This window comes from Cydia splendana, chromosome 27 (assembly GCF_910591565.1).
Source record: "Cydia splendana chromosome 27, ilCydSple1.2, whole genome shotgun sequence".
NCBI lineage: Eukaryota > Metazoa > Arthropoda > Insecta > Lepidoptera > Tortricidae > Cydia > Cydia splendana.
In genome coordinates this window covers 9,428,938-9,445,907 of record NC_085986.1, presented here as the reverse complement: position 1 = coordinate 9,445,907, position 16,970 = coordinate 9,428,938, and the positions used below count along the sequence as shown (strand labels likewise).

Genomic DNA, 16,970 nt, shown 5'->3' with positions numbered 1-16,970 from the left:
CTCTGGTGTCGCGGGTGTCCTGAGCGACGGTAATCGCTTACCATCAGGTTATTCATCTGCGCATTTACCTCAGCATAATAAAATAAATAAAAAAGACACTAGAGCAAGTAGATGATTTGCATGTAAAGCTTCTACTCGCACTCATTTTCAAAAGATTTTAACAATTTGTTTCCTAATAGGGGGTATTACTGCAATGTTCTGCCGCCAGAGTGCAGCACTAAGCTAGCTAGTAAACCATAGACTAACTTATACATGCTGTACCTTAAACTGTTTTTTGACAAGTTTCAACAGACAATAAAATATGACATTGATGCATCAAGGCGGTTTGTTAACAAGGGAAACGCGAAAATTGAAATTTAGTTATTTGCCTCTTTATCGCTTGAATATGCAAGAGTGATAGAGAGGTTAGATAACGAAATTTCGATTTTATTGTTTCGCGGTAGACCCCCAGATTGAGATGAATTGTAGTAGTAGCGCCCCTTACGCAGAGTTTTGCGTAATATTCCCTATTAGCCTATTTCCTTCAAGGAATTTCGAAAAAAATATGCCAAAACCACAGCGTCCACGTAACTTTGTATGCAGATTGCCATTCTTTATTATGTACCTGTCTCAAGGAGTTGAGTAAGGTTAGTGATTGTCTGCAAATGTAACAGGTAAAGTTTTTTGCCGAAAGGTTGTCTGGAAGCGTTTAAGTGTTGCGTGTAAGACCGCCCTGTTCCTTTGTTTTTTGTTCGATATTGTTTTCTTCTATATTTCCCGGTAGCTAAGATAGCTATCATTTTATTCACTTTTATTACATTTTACAAGTTTTATAACCTATAGTCTTTACCTATAGGTAAAAAACAGGTCATGTGAGAGTCGGACTCGCTCGCGCAGGTTTCCGTACCATTACGCTAAAAACCGGCCAAGTGCGAGTCTGACTCGCGTTTCTAGGGTTCCGTACATAAGTCCGACTCACGGTTGATTGCACATTAGTAATAGGTTTTCCCGTCATCTAAGTATAGGTAAAGAATTACTTTGTGTATTTTTTTTTTCAAAATTTTAGACCTAGTAGTTTCGGAGATAAAGAGGCGGAAGTGGTCATTTTTGGCTATTTTCTTAAACAACTTGTAACCTATGTATTTTAAAATTATAAAAAAAACATGTCCATCTTTGGGTATTAATTTACATATGTGTACCAAATTTCAATTTAATTGGTCCAGTACTTTCCGAGAAAATAGGCTGTAACAGACGGACAGACAGACAGACGCACGAGTGATCCTATAAGGGTTCCGTTTTTTCCTTTTGAGGTACGGAACCCTAAAAACAGGAAAATTTAATATGACACAAATACACGTCACATATATAGGTACATCACCTATTCCAGGTAAACTATGACAATGACACATACGGAAATAAAAAAATGTTTCTCCCCTGCTGTGACGTCAGCAACATACAACTTTAGCAACCTCGTACCAGGTTATCGCTCAAATATAATCTTAATTTGCATTAAATTTAAGGTTTGTTTTTGTGTGACAATGAATAGGCTGATTTAATGTTTTAGGGTTTGGCTGGACCACAAAGAGATTTTTGGTCGAATGATTGTTTTACCAAGAAATGTAACTGCTGTTTTAAATGTGATAGGTAATACGGGGCATAATCTATGAAAAGGGACCTTATTGTCGATGGCGCTTACGCCGCACAGCGTCGCGCGGCATTGTATTTATATCGGAGCATCGTTAATAATGGCGTAAGCGCCATCGACAATAAGGTCCCTTTTCATAGATAACGTCACATATTTTCCTTAAAGAAATATCAAAGCAGTATGTATGTCAGTATGTACTTATTCAGATTTTTCCAATTGTTAAAGTTTTGATGGGTATTGTTGTGAAGGGTAGACCGAGGAAAATCGGATCAGGGAGGTTATGATACCTCTAGGGTGGTTACCTAGGTATATAAGGACGATAAGCACGAAGATTTCCTATATGGTTGTCTCATCGATGATGCCGGTGGTCTATGCCACTGTATGAGCGGGACAGCAATAAATAACTATGGGCGTACGATAGAGATATGAAATGGGTCAATGTAACAAATTCTTCGTTCTTATCGTCCTTACTTTATCAAAAGATCTATAGGGTTTTAATAAAACAAATCTTTTGAAGTATGTTTATATCTATTTCTGTATGTATTATATCTATTTGTCGTCCTTTTCTCCGTTTCTTACTCTTTCTTTTATTCACCATCTTTCGGGGCCTCCTGCAAATCATCAACAATGACAACGCGCAAAGCTTAAAGAATGATTCACGCTAGACCGGGCCGTGCCCGGGCCGAGGCGTCCGACATGTCATTTTCTATGGCGGCTGATCGGTGATCACGTGGTGCTTTCCATAGGAAACGAAGCGCCAAAACCTCCGGGCCGGCCCCGGCCCGGTCTAGCGTGAGTCATCCTTAACACAGATTGTACCTAAAGCAATCGTTAAAAAAATTGGCTATGACTTAATCTGAAGTCCGCTGGCTCGTTGGGTGGACGACCATCGGAAAATTGTGGGTCACTTTTAGATGAAATTAGCTCAGGACCGGGACATTTGGCGCACTCGAAGAGAGGCCTATGCTCAGCAGTGGGCGATTAATAAAATATTATAGGACATACAACGATTTATATAATATATACATATTTATAAATACTTAAATACATAGAAAACACCCATGACTCAGGAACAAATATCTGTGTTCATCACACAAATAAATGCCCTTACCGGGATTCGAACCCAGGACCATCGGCTTCTCAGGCAGGGTCACTATAGCCACTAGGCCAGACCGGTCGTCATGAAAGGCTGATATGATGATGAGCTGGTGGTAAAACATTCCATAACAGACCGTCACGTAGCCAGCGGTGGTGTTGCACCTTCTGGTTCTGTCGATTAGTTCAAGATTGGGACATTTGGCGCACTCGAAGAGAGGCCTATTATGCTCAGCAGTGGGCGATGAAAGGATGATGATGAGCATGGTGGTAGAATATTCCGTATACAGACCGTGACTTCTTAAGCAGCGGTGGTGTCTGCTTCAGCAGCGGTGGTGTCTGCTGCAGCAGCCGTGGTGTCTGCTTCAGCAGCCGTGGTGTCTGCTTCAGCAGCCGTGGTGTCTGCTTCAGCAGCCGTGGTGTCTGCTTCAGCAGCGGTGGTGTCTGCTTCAGCAGCGGTGGTGTCTGCACCGCCTGGCTCCGTGGACTTCCCTGCTTCGTCGGGGTTCTGCGACTTTGCTGTCCAGGAGCTAGTGGTAATAAATAACATTTGATATTTAATATTTATTGAGATACCATTTTACAGCATTACAGCTAAGAGGCGATGCGCTGTAAAATTAAGTACTTATTAGCTATAGGTAATAAAATTATACGATAAATATTAATTAATAAGCTACCTATGTTGATTCACAAAAACGTAAAAAATATTTTAAAAGATTATGATTTTGGCGGCAAACAAGTCGCAGACAATAAAAAATTGTTGAGGCGTGTCCGGGAGCGGATTATTATACGAACATTGTTATAATAATTAAAGTGTCTTAAGCAGCTTAAGCCTACTTTAATAATAATATTATAAATGTGTATGTAATTATGTCTGTCTGAATCCCTAGTGTATATTACATGACGTGCGTTAACGTTTGCGTTATGTCTATTTTTGTATGGGATTTTGAACGGCGCGCCAAGCGGGACGTTTTGGAAACTCAAAATCCTCATCATTCAAATAAATGCCCTTACCAGGATATGCATCCGTCTATCGGCTACAGGCAGGGTGGGTAGTGACCCTAGGCCATACACTCCATACGGGTCGTTTTTACAGGTTTTACCTGTTGGCAAGTCCAACAGAACGTAACTCTATTAATTCCTTTTTACATTTCTCTGTGCTCTATGTTAGTTCTATTTTTGAATATAAACGGAATAAACATACACTTCATATTTCCACCTAAAATATGTGCTAATTGTGCTTTTGATCAAATATAATAAAATTATTGTGCCTACAAGACGGTTTTGAATTCTGCGCCCATACGGAATCAGTCCAAATCCACCTCCACCGCTGATCATTGGTCCTTCGGGCCGGATATGAACCAGCGACCAAGCGACTTGACCATTTCCCGCACCCAAAGCCCCGGGGTATGATAATTATATAAGGCTCACTACTCACTATGTAGACCGGGTTGTGGACGGCATCTCTCGCAGGCCGATAGCGCGCGCCTCCATTATCTCCCTGCAAATACATGATACATTTAAAATATAAATAAATAAAATTCTTTTATTTCAGACAAAGTCCATAGCAACATACATTAAAATTACAATTAAAATTACATAAGATAAAGTAGAAATTCAATTAAAAATTAAATTGAAATGATTACTAAATATTATTTACACTTTAGCGAATAGTGAATAGAATCAGGCGTTACTTTGCGGAAATCCATATTAATTAAAACGAAAATATTACTTTGCTAATCCGCGAAAAGATAACGTGCTAGTCAATCAGTGCTAACCCGTTATACTTACTTGCGTATTTTTACATGCAATTAATATTCCCACCCTCCCACCGCAAAAATAAATACGCAAATAAATATAACAAACCACCACCGAAAGAATAATCCTCGACACGTGTTTCGCCTCTCTACGAGGCATCCTCAGGAGTTGTTGACGGTCTGACGCCTGGCAACGGAAACGACACGGATTCGTGGTTTGTTATATTATTTTTTTTTTTATTGAAAATAACATGGAAATATAAAATATGCGTACCACAATACAAAAATTCGCCAAACTGCGGGGCAGTTTGTTGGCGATGAGCTCGCTCTTTTTATAAGTACATCAAAAGCAGGTACATCATTTTTTTGCACTGTCCTACCGTCCCAGCGTGGGTGCATTACATTTGTTATAATTACTTTTCATATATTATTGTTTGTTATATCGTTATTTTGAATAACGTAATAAATGGCATACTACCGTAATACCTAATTAACGGTATACATAATGTTATAATTGGTATAATGGTCATAAGGTATATTTACACTTGGTTTAATATACATTGCCATAAATATTACATGCTCTAAAGCATATTATTTATTATAACAAGTGACATCACATAATTATTTGTGTGGCATAATAGTTGCATGACATAAATGGGTTAGGTTAGGTTGGAACTGCGACTCCGCACCAACGAATAACTACCTAGCAAAAGGAGGGTTAGGTTAGGTTAGAACTTTGACCCTCCGTAGAATAAAATATTATATCAAAAAAGTGGTTTAGGTTAGGTTTGAACTGCGAGCCCCGCAGAATCGAAAACCGTGAAAAAAATGGTTAGGTTAGGTTAGAACTGCGACCTCCCTAAAATAAAATAGCTAGCAAAAGAAGTAGGCCTGCGTACTACTTATAAAAAATATGTTAAACTTTACGTTATTGTCTTATTATTGAATGAAATATGACAATTAATGTTATACAATATATGTATTTATACTTGATAAAATTGTATGAAGTATTACGTTATACAAAAATATAATATAACAAATGTCATTATAAAATATGTCTATATTCTATTTATAAATTATATTACAATAGACATTATAGCAATGACAGTTTAGATGAAATCACAATATAACAAGGGAAACGTATAATAAAAATTACATTATAACATAAAATAATATATAAAATGGCGTTATAACAAATGTATGATAGTTTTTTTATAATTATATTAAGCATTACACACCCTCCCAGCGTAGCCCTTTCTTACTATGTACCTATAGGTGAACATAGGATGACTTCGCTGGTGGCGCGGGCGCGGGACAGGAGTACAGCGGTGCTTTAAAACTACCTTAACGCTAATAAATATGTTTTTAACAACTTTTAAAAATACAGGTGGCTAGAGCCACTGTGACTATGTTGGTTTATCTTTAGTACACTCTGATACTAGCATACATTATATTTACTTAGGTTCTTACTACTATTGTTTTATGGAGTTATCGAATTTGTCTAACAATATTTCTTTAATTTTTTCTTTTATGGTATTTGCGTATTTATTTTTGCGGTGGAAGGGTGGGAATATTAATTGCATGTAAAAATACGCAAGTAAGTATAACGGGTTAGCACTGATTGACTAGCACGTTATCTTTTCGCGGATTAGCAAAGTAATATTTTCGTTTTAATTACACTTTAGCCCCATTACTACCACACAATTTATTTTGTCCAAATAGAAGAGCAAAGATGTTGGTATAGTCGGAACAAGGTGACGCTGCATAGCATTTGCAATGGCATAGTGTGGCATTGTCATCATAAATTACAAATTTCTATGAAAATAGGACGTTTGTACTGACACCAATGTTCAAATCTGTGTTTTTAAGCTTCTTTTGCATGTTACGCAGGAGTATGGTTTCTCTCCGATATGGACGTCATTATAGACAAACTACTGGCTATTATCGAAGTTTTATTTCAACATTGACATTTGACATACCGTAAAAATCTGAGGTGTGTTCCTATTTGTCGCCGACGGGCACAGATGGGAATAATTGTTTTCATATAGGTAATTCGTTCCCATTTGTCCCCGCCTCATGTATGGCGGCGATCATGTGGGCCAGGGAAAAAAAAGTTTTTTGGTTCGGCAGGGTTTGATGACAACGTTCAAAACCTTTTTACATTCGTTTTACAGTAGTGTAACTGTGTGTTCAAAAACTTTTTGAAGCATTTTTGCATATGGCGCAAGAGTATGGTTTTTCTCCCTTGTGAACTCGATTATAGACACACTACTAACAATTTTAAAAGGCTGATTTCATTATTGACATACCTTTGCCTCATAAGTTCGCCGTTGTACACATTTACTGCATTATCTTTGTGTTATGTCCTTGTTTTGTGTAATAAAGTGTTTACTACTACTACTACTTCTATTACTACTACAGTCAGCAGCATAAGTTGATATGCGGGTCAGGTGTTCAAAATGAACTTGACGCGACTTTATTGTTAAGAGAATAAGAGCGTGTCAAGGTAATTTTAAACACCTCGCCCGCTTAGCAACTTCTGCTGCTGCCTGTACCACTACCACTATACTACTACTACTACTACTACTACCTTAACAGCCTGACAGTGACCCTCGAAGCAGGCAGTCTGGCCTCAACCGGGTTGGAGATGTAGACGACGGTGTCATCCGTCACGACTTCGTCTTGGGGCGCGTTTGTCATTTTATCGTCGTATTGGACCATGTCGTCGTAAGAGAAGTCGTTCGGGTGATCCTGAGCAGAGATAAAAATATACAAATTAGAAATGCAACGGATAGTTGTTTGGCCGGATACCGGATATTCGGCCTGACCTTCGGCCGAATATCCGGCCGCCGAATATTCGGTCGGCGGAACTATACCTACATTTCGGTTCTTCAAGTGCGCATTGTGCAGGGTTTGACCTGGTTCGTTGTCGAACTTTCGCGCGGACTCATTTGTAGGTTCGAAATGAGTGCACTTGCAACTCAGTGGAATGTTAAAATTGTTTTAAAATACTCGTAATAAACGAGTACGATTATGACCGTGATTGTTTCTTAGATACAATTTGTTTACTCCGAAATCCAGCAATGTTACTATTCGGTATCCGGACGGATATTAAAATAATGGCCGGATAGGCCGGATACCGGATAGTAACCGAATATCCGCTGCATCTCTAATACAAATACGTTGCACACTTCAATACAACATAACCATGGATGTAAGTAAAAAGAGGTAGATATGGTACCAGGCGCACGATCGTGAGCCATCAAATATAGGTTCCGGAACCTATATTTAGTTAGTCGTATGGGTGACGGCAACATGTCAAGTTGTCAAAATTGTTGGACCAAATTTTAGTTTTGTCAACTATGAACGTCACACGTCTACATAAATAAAAGGTCATTGAACATAACCCTAATTTTAAAGTCTCTGTTGTAAGGAAGGAACAGGGTTTGATGTTGTCAAAATGATGGGCGTTTTTCCGAGCCTTGATTATGAATTATGACACACGGCAGCTTAGAGTACGTAGTAGGTGTATAAGGATGACTCACGCTAGACCGGGCCAGGGCCGGGCCGAAGCTTCCGGCGCTTCGTTTTCCATAGAAAGCACCACGTAATCACCGATTAGTCGTCATAGAATATGACATGTCGGACGCCTCTGGGCTCGGCCCGGTCTAGCGTGAGTCATCCTTAAATTGTGTTAATTTTAGTTACTCTTATAAGGTCACTGTGGGTAAGTCCGTCTACAAGGCAAGTCCGTCAACACGTTATAACTTTTGAATTTGAAGGTGTATGCGACTTTGGAGTCCAGTCGATTAACCAGTTTTTCGCGCTAGTTCCGTCACTGTAAAACAGATGGCGCTGTGACAACCAACTTCAGAGCAATCTGCCTCAACAAGTCATTTCGTGTTTTGAACTCGAAGTCATAGTGCGACAGCCGTTCGAATTTTTTTTTTTAAATAGTTTTGAAAAGATTGTGCATCAAAAAGTAACTACGTAGGTAGCATAAGAACCAGTTGTCTTTATTCTATTTTTAAAATATCAGAAATTAGCTTAGTTTTGTAATTATACGTTCCACAATTTATCATATTAAAATTTGACTAAGTTGGAAAGTCCGTCTATTATGTTCAAGGCAAGTCCGTCATATGCCGGACTTTAAATCAGAGATTACCAACTGTTTGTGCGACTTTAATATTATAACGATTTGATAAGGTATCAAAAAATCCTCCTGACTTTGCGCATGATGTTACTTAATTAAATTTTGATATCAGTAAATTAAAAGAAACGATTAAAATTCATTTTAAAATTACTATTGATCTTTTATTTCGGAAATCAAAAAAAATATTGTTTAATTATTTTCCAAAAAAGGTTTACCACCCCATTTTGGTAGTATATGCCGGACTTGCCTTTGTTTTAGAAAAATGGTGTTTATTTCGAATCTGAACCGTATATTAACAAGTTTAAAATACACTTTTCATTGTCTTGATCCGTTCTTTTTAGGAATTTGACTACGAACATATACACACCCATAGATTGGCTGATATCATAACTAGACGGACTTCCCTTAAACTGCACGGGAAGTCCGTCTACTCGCCGAATTTTAAAAAATGCCATTGTTTTTGCTTAATTTGTGCTTGAAATGATCTGTCACTAAGGCTAAACTATTAATTATTAAATTCTTCATCGTATGCAAGTACAAGCAGTAACATAGGTGAATAATTAACGGAACTAGATCACTCCAAAGTAAAAAAAAAAAAAAGTATGCCGGACTTCGCCACAGTGACCTTACCTTATTTAATTCCACAAACGGGTCTATCGCGATAACATTTCATTGTTTACCTTAAATCCCGACGTTACAATGAAATTATATAGCGGTAGACCCGTTTGTGTATGTGTACAATATGTGTACAAAACGCGAGAGTTTAAAGTGTTATACTCTTACCTTACCCCAGCTGGGGAAGAGTTGGAAGGTATTATTCCCAGGGGGGAGGTCGAACCGGCGGCGGGAGGGAGACAGCGCGCGGCGGATAGCTTGCTTTGCTTGTCGCGCATCCAACACCTGACACACAGTACAGCTATAGTAGATTGTTAATCAAGGGATGAAAGGCACTGATTTCTGCCGAGGTAGTTCGGTGCTCGAACGCAGTGAGAGCGTCAATCAAAAGTGCGAGGCAGAAATGATGCCTTTCACCCGAGTTAAACACTACTTTTCATTTCGAATACGAGGAAAGTAAAATATTAACATGTTTTTTGAAAAACATGATTAAGTATATTTATATATAAGTAGCATACCTTGAGGGTACCTACTTTCAATTAACCATTTAGGTAAAAATATTATTAGGTATTTATGGAATGGGGAGTTAAATATCAGAATGAAAATTGTATAACTAATCCATATAAAACTAAATTTAATTGCTTATCGTATAATAAAATTAAACAAATCGTACTTGGAAAGTAAAATGCTCTAGTGCAGAAACGTATCATTTTCTGCATACTTCTTAGAACAACAATTACCCTTTTTACAGAGCATGAGAAATGAAAAATAACGTCCAGTAGAGTCTGTGCGGAAAGAGAAGAGTCGTGGAATGTGTTGCGCCCCGTACATTCCTCTTCTCTTTCCGCACATACTCTAATACTTATTTTGCACACGCTGTAAAAGAAAACTGGACATATCATAGGATTATCATCATCATTCGCCGCGCCAAGTACCTGCCTATACTTAGTGTTATCTGCAATAAATAGAATGGAATTAGTTTCTGACAGAAGTTTTGGATTCAGCAGGTGTCGGCTTAAAAAACATGTTTCGGCCGAATGTTCAGTTTCGGCCGAATGTAAGATAAACGTACTGGTGCTCGACGCGGTCCCAGTACATGTCATCTTGAAACTTAATTCATTGTCAATAGAGGTGACAGCAAGGTGTCATCTATTGGGCATTAGCGTGTCGAGCACTATAGTACGTTTACCTTAACCTTTTGGACGCCAATGACCGATATATCCGTACCGCAGGTTCAACGCCAAAGACCGATTAATCGGTCACAGACCACAGAGTAACATAGATCTACGTGCACATGCATAAAGTTCAATTTCAGTTATGACACTTGGGTGACGTGGCGTCTGAGTGACAGCTTTTGTGTTTGACACGGCGTCGAAAAGGTTAATGAATGAATACCGTACCTCCACCAACATGACGAGCCGCATCACGGATTCCCTGTCCCATTTTGGGGAGTCCACGAACCCGGCGGGAGCCTTTTCGACCGTCACTGCAATCATCAAAACATTCAAAACGATATGAAGGTGCCGTAGCTAGCAAATGTTTTTGAAAAACCGCGCTTTTTAGACCATAACTACAAAGGCGCGTTTTCCGGGCGGGGCGTGAGCGTTTTATATGTAAAAGCGGCGCGCCCCGCTCACGCGCCGCCCGCAAAACGCGCCTGTGTGACGGAACCTTAATATTAATACCATAGAGACATATAAGTAAAGAAAGAGTGCTAGCTCCATACATCAGTTTTCTTACCAAAACGCGAGTTATTTCGTAGTCGACATCTAGCGCCAAGTAGTGGAATTATCAGTACCGCTACTTGACACCATGTAACAAGTGTCGCTACTGATGATAAATGTACCTACTGCTAAAACAATTCAAATAACAAATATTATAAGCAAAAGAAGTCGAAAATAGAGTTCCGGTTATCCTGGTATAATATTAGCTGAAAATTGTTGAGCATTAGTTTTTTCGTTCGTCGCTACATCTATTGCCGCAGCAGCAGCAGTACTGATAAATTCCGCTACATGACGCTAGATGTCGACTACGAAATAACGCGCGTTTTGGTAAGAAAACTGATGTATGGAGCTAGCACCCTTTCTTTACTTATATTTCTCTATGCTGAGATATATATATATATATATATATAATGTTAGTAGGATATTTACCGGTGAGCGGTGGAAGTTTAGCAAACTCCTGAAGGAAATTCTTCTTATGGTACGCCACCATGCGGTCCAGCCAGCCCTGCTGCTTCGAAGCTCCCATGCATGGTAGCAACAGGACGAGGTAGCTCTGAAATATGCCTGATTCTTGATAACGATAACGGCTTGAATCAAAGAGAATATATGTAATCACTACGTTTTAGTTTAAATCTCGAAACATGTTAAACTTCTAAAATCGCATAAAATACCTATACTTAGTGGACAGTATTTAATAGTGGTTAGTTTAATTGTGAAGTCGTTTAATAATGAAAATAGAGGCTCAACATGTATGTAACCTAAGTTGCGTAATAAAAGGTTTAGGGAGCCTGCCGCGAAAATCAAATATCTAAATTTCGTTATCTGCCTCTTTAAGTGATGGCACATAAAGAGCAATTCTCAAAAAGTTTGTACATTTCGATCACATCTTATATTTCTATAAAAATTGGTATGCTGGTAGAGTACATGTAGCTCAACAACTTCCACCATATTTCCCAAAATGTCCCAGAAAGTTTCTAAGAAACATTCCTTTTTTGTTACTAAATGTGTAAGGAAATCTGGTAACAAAACAGGGAAGTTTTATACCTAATAACTTTCTGGGACATTTTGGGAAATATGGTGGAAGTTGTTCAGCTAAGTACATGTACTTTACCAGCATACCAATTTTTATAGAAATCTAAGATGTGATCGAAATGTACAAACTTTTTGAGAATTGTTCTAAATATTATGAAATTTCGATTATCGCGTTAGCCTACACAGTTAAAATGAACCCGCTTCCGCCAACGTGGATTAATTCAATTCAATTCAATATTTTTATTTGGAAAAAAAATCCATATTATTGTTAGTACCTACACGGCTCAACAACACTTATAAATCTATGTTAGTGATAAAAAGAACATAAAAGCAAACAAAAATAATTATTGAACAACTAAAAGCGGCGTGGTGCGGCGAGCGATACGAATAATACCAGAGAATAAATAATAGTACTAGGTACAGAAGACTCACTCTCTAACAAATCGCGTCTGTTACGATCAGGACAGATATGACCGCTAGGTGGCGACAGCGCCACGAGCGGCTTATGGCTAGCCACCAAAATTGGTGTGGAACGGATGTACTTTTAGCTACCTGTTGCTGTTGCAAAGCGACGAAATCGGGGAGTGAGCCACGAATGATAATACGAAGGATTTAGCGCCTATGCTAATTATATGAGCAATAACATTACAGTGTGTCGCGTTTAATTTCAAACGCCTAATTTCTCGGGTACATCCATTCAACCCTCGCAGCAAATATCAACCCTATTACCCTGGTCTTAATACAAAAATCGCATAATCTGACAGTTGGATTTACCCGAGTTTGAAGTTAAGCGACTCATTTGATTGTCTTTATATTTAGACAGTATATTTCTGTTTGTTTGGTAGCGTCAGAGTTACCTCTACCAGACAACCAAAAAAAAAATCATCCAAATGTCGAAACACTATCTAAAATGTGTGCAAAGAAATTACGGTTACACAAACGCTTCGATATTGACCTTCCTACGCTTTTATTTATTTATTATTATTTGTAAAGCAGGCAGGCAGTTGAATTAACTGATAATGCCTGTACCCAGAGTCATCAACCAACTTTTCAGTGTTTGAATCAAGTTTGAATTTGCATTGTCCTTATCTAATTTATTCTAAAACTCATTGACACATTTTATAATCGAAAAATATCTTCTTCCTAATTTTAAAATAGGGCCAACATTGAAAACTTAGCATAAATGAATAATGTTCACACACACACTTACAAACAACATTGTCTTACAAACACTTATAAGTTATCAGATGTTAATCAATAACTGGACGTAACAAGCGTAACATTAATATCAATAATTTCATCGAATACCTTAGGGCTGCCACAATGCACAATGCTAGCTAAAATTTCTGAATAGACCAGGATTTTAGGTAAGGTCAGTCAGCACCAGAAGATTTATTTGTTCATTAAGAACGGAGAAATTTAAACATAATTAATAACTTAACTAACTACAAAAAATTTTAAGGTAATAATCGCGGATAAACATACATACTTACATACCTACCTACAAACATACGGGTCAAACTGAGAACCTCCTTTTTTTTTTGAAGGCGGTTACTAAATTTTCCCCCGACCGATCGCCGTCAACGGGCTTACCGTGAAATTAACACGAAAATCGAAATTTTGCTATCTGCCCCTCTATCACTCATCATCTTCCTCGCGTTATCCTGGCATTTTTGCCACGGCTCAACTAATCCCGAAATTTGGCGTAGGCACTAGTTTTTACGAAAGCGCAATCTGACCTTCCAACATAGATGGTAAACAAGCCTTATTGGGATGAGTCCGGTTTCCTCACGATTTTTTTTACCGAAAAGCGACTGGTAAATATCAAATGATATTTCGTACCTACATAAGTTCGGAAAAACTTATTGGTACAAGCCGGAGATTGTACCTGCGACCTCCGGATTGAAAGTCGCACGCTCTTACCGCTAGGCCATCAGCGCTTCACTCTTGCATATTCGAGCGATAGAGAGGCAGTCAACTAAAATTCGACTTTCGTGTTTCGGGGTAGGCCCTCAGAGCGGCTACTGCGAAAACCGAAATTCGCAAATTGCGGGGATCTTTCTCTTTTACTCCAATGAAGACGTAATTAGAGTGACAGAGAAAAATCCCCGCAATTTGCGAACTTCGATTTTCGCGGTTATAGCCCAGAAGGCTGGCCGTATTGCCTCGCGCCTCTGAATGGCGGTTTTTATTCTCTGGTCGCCAACCAAATATTTATAGGGTCTGTGTGGAAAGAGAAGAGTCGTAGAACTCGTAGAATGTATGGGCTTCCCCTACATTTCACAACTCTCCTCTTTCCGCACAGACTCTGCAGCCGACGCGCACTGGGCCCCAATGGCCCTAAACTCCAAAGATTCAACGCCAAACGATGGCAACGGAAATCGTTAAGTACCTAGGTGATATAAAGATGCGTGTGGAATAGAGTTTGACCTTCTCGTCCGCTAAATTAGTTCTGCTGCTCTGTGCTAAGAGAGTTAGACCAAGCTAAAACGCTTATTAAATAGGTAGGTACAGTAAGTTTCAGAGACAACTACAATCTAGAGCATATCACATCACAAGTTGAACAATTAAAATATGAAATAAAATACCCCAACATCCGACAACCCTAAACACATAACTTTACGCTGATAAATTAAATTAGTTTTACGCCATAACTCTCGCATTATGATTGTGATGTTCGACCTCACGACAGTTAAGATTCGCAGTAGTTGATTAAGTTCTTTACAGTACATATAGTCAGAGGCGTATTTACAAATTTGGCGCCCCGGGCCATTTTGATTTGCCGCCCCCGTTCATCAGTGACGATAAAGTATTTAATTTAAGAAAAAAAAAACCTGCAACAAGTATCTTTGGGGTGTGAAATAAAAAAAAACTAAACATTTACCATTTACTCACATAGGCATTTACATTGTTTTCCTATGTACAAATTGGTTGACAAAATCATCAATGACGCTGTCGTAATTTAAAACGTTTGTCAGCTCAGCTTCTATATTAAGAAGAGCTAAGCTATTCAGGCGCTCTTCGCTGATAGTGAAACATAGATAATTTTTTATTCTTTTGAGTGCAGAAAGGTGACGTCACTAATGTCACTATTCTAGATACAGATTTGTATGGGCCGTTTTTGTCACTCCATGACGATGCGACCTCGTTATATTTGCCTGATCTGATCGGTGACCGGTGGGTACTGCTGGGTTTTGGCCATTGAGAATCAAGGTGAGGCATTGGCAGTCAGGCTGGATATAGCTAAGGAGTTCGGTCGGGTCTAGCATCGAGTCTGCTCGAGGGACTATGTTATACAAATGGATCGCTAGCTTTTTTTCCGGTAGACGCATATGAGCCGTATAGTAGACGGAAGCTGCTCCGATAGTGTGGACATTACCGCTGGCGTTGCACTAGGTTCTGTGCTGTCATTGCTGCATATCAATGATAATCAGTAGCTATGCAGACGACAGTAGTAGGGATGCGTATTACACAGGCCGTGCAATTATCCCTCATTCTGTGGTGCTGGAAAGTCATGAAAAGTATTGTATTTGTATCTGATATCGAGAGCACTCTATCTATACTAAGTTTCGGCATGGGATCGGAACAATTTAGTGAGATTCAATACCACGAAGACACAAGAACCACCCAATGTAGTCGGATGGGTCACAAATAATGTAGGTACGTAAGTGAAAACGCGAGCGTAGCGAGCGCGAAATTTTTTATAGTAGGTGAATTTTTAGGGTTCCGTACTTCAAAAGGAAAAAAACGGAACCCATATAGGATCACTTTATTGTCCGTCCGTCCGTCTGTCTGTCTCTCAATATAAAGGGTCTTGACATGACAGAGGGCGGCAAAATCGACAAATAATGCTTGTTATTTAAATTTTACAAATAAATAGGGGAGCGACAAAATTCTGGTCGACCCTATCTAAACAACAAATAAAATATTTTTATGACCCGCCCCCTAAAATCTGCCGCCCTAGGCTTCAGCCTACTCAGCCTAGTGGTAAATCCGGCACTGCGCCGTACTAATACTTCTTGAACGAAAATGTTGCTTAATTTAGGTACTTATTGGTAGATATTTTAAGCAATAGGGAATATTAGGCAAAGCTCTGCGTAGGTGGCACCTTTGTGGCACAGTATACAGTAAACAAACCACATTGACACATCACACGTCACGTCAAGGACATGGCCTACCGCGAAACAAGAAAATCGAAATTTCGTTATCTAATCTCTCTATCACTCTTGAATATTCGAGCGATAAAGAGGCAGATAACTAAATTTCGATTTTCGCGTTTACCGGTAGGCCCTTGTTAACAAACCGCCTTGATGCATCAATGTCATATTTTATTGTCTGTGAAAACTTGTCAAAAAACAGTTTAAGGCACAGTATGTATAAGTTAGTCTATGAATTTACTGAGTCGGTAGTGCTGCACTCTGGCGGCAGAACATTGCAGTAATATCCCCTATTGGTGGGGTTTGAAGCGTTCGTTTGTTTATTAATTTAAATGTCAGTTAAAATATAATAAAAAATATAGCTAAGTTTCATTATAAAAGGCGCCCAGAAAAAGCCGCGAGGGGGCGGCTTTGCCGCCCCCCCGCGGCCTGCCGCCCCGGGCCATGGCCCCCTTGGCCCTAGGGTAAATACGCCCCTGCATATAGTGCTAATTTACCGCCCTAGTGCGGTAACTAGCACTATACTTGCGTATGTCGAAAATTTAAAGGGCCATTATGTAAAACGTTGTACAATAGGTTGAATAGGTACACGTGCGAAAAGGTAATTCGCAACTCGTGTCGATTTAAAACACTCCCTTCGGTCGTGTTTTAATTTATCGACACTCGTTGGGAATTTCCTACTTGTACTTGTATCGTAATGTACTAATTGGTATGAAAATGCAATGCATGATAGTTTCATTCGAAAAGATTTTGTCAAGGTTTACAACTTTTATAAAATGAATACGAGCATCTACAGTGCAGTAACAAAACGCA

The 16,970-nt window shown here is 39.0% G+C and overlaps 1 protein-coding gene across 2 annotated transcripts; it reads right to left on the bottom strand.

The window, feature by feature from the left end:
* Positions 1–2,133: 2,133 nt before the first annotated feature.
* LOC134803767 (uncharacterized) lies at positions 2,134–13,272 on the bottom strand. Of its 2 annotated transcripts, none has more exons than XM_063776603.1 (8): positions 13,211–13,272; positions 11,398–11,521; positions 10,645–10,730; positions 9,413–9,529; positions 7,067–7,227; positions 4,158–4,220; positions 3,012–3,249; positions 2,134–2,235 (listed from the first exon to the last, which is right to left on the bottom strand). In XM_063776603.1, exons 1-7 carry the CDS (start codon positions 13,217–13,219, stop codon positions 3,021–3,023), a joined length of 789 nt encoding a protein of 262 aa, XP_063632673.1. In that variant the 5' UTR covers positions 13,220–13,272; the 3' UTR covers positions 2,134–2,235; positions 3,012–3,020. The 2 variants fall into 2 exon arrangements, with proteins under 2 accessions (XP_063632673.1, XP_063632674.1); XM_063776604.1 differs by lacking the exon at positions 13,211–13,272 and adding an exon at positions 12,553–12,863.
* Between the last annotated feature and the right edge of the window lie 3,698 nt (positions 13,273–16,970).

What these genes read in the sequence shown, in the direction of transcription:
- LOC134803767 (XM_063776603.1), bottom strand. An exon ending in GGCTCGTCATGTTGGTGGAG is followed by an intron (nt 9,530 to 10,644) that starts GTACGGTATTCA and finishes ACTGTGTGTCAG; the next exon opens with GTGTTGGATGCGCGACAAGC. An exon ending in TCCACAACCCGGTCTACATA is followed by an intron (nt 3,250 to 4,157) that starts GTGAGTAGTGAG and finishes TATTACCACTAG; the next exon opens with CTCCTGGACAGCAAAGTCGC.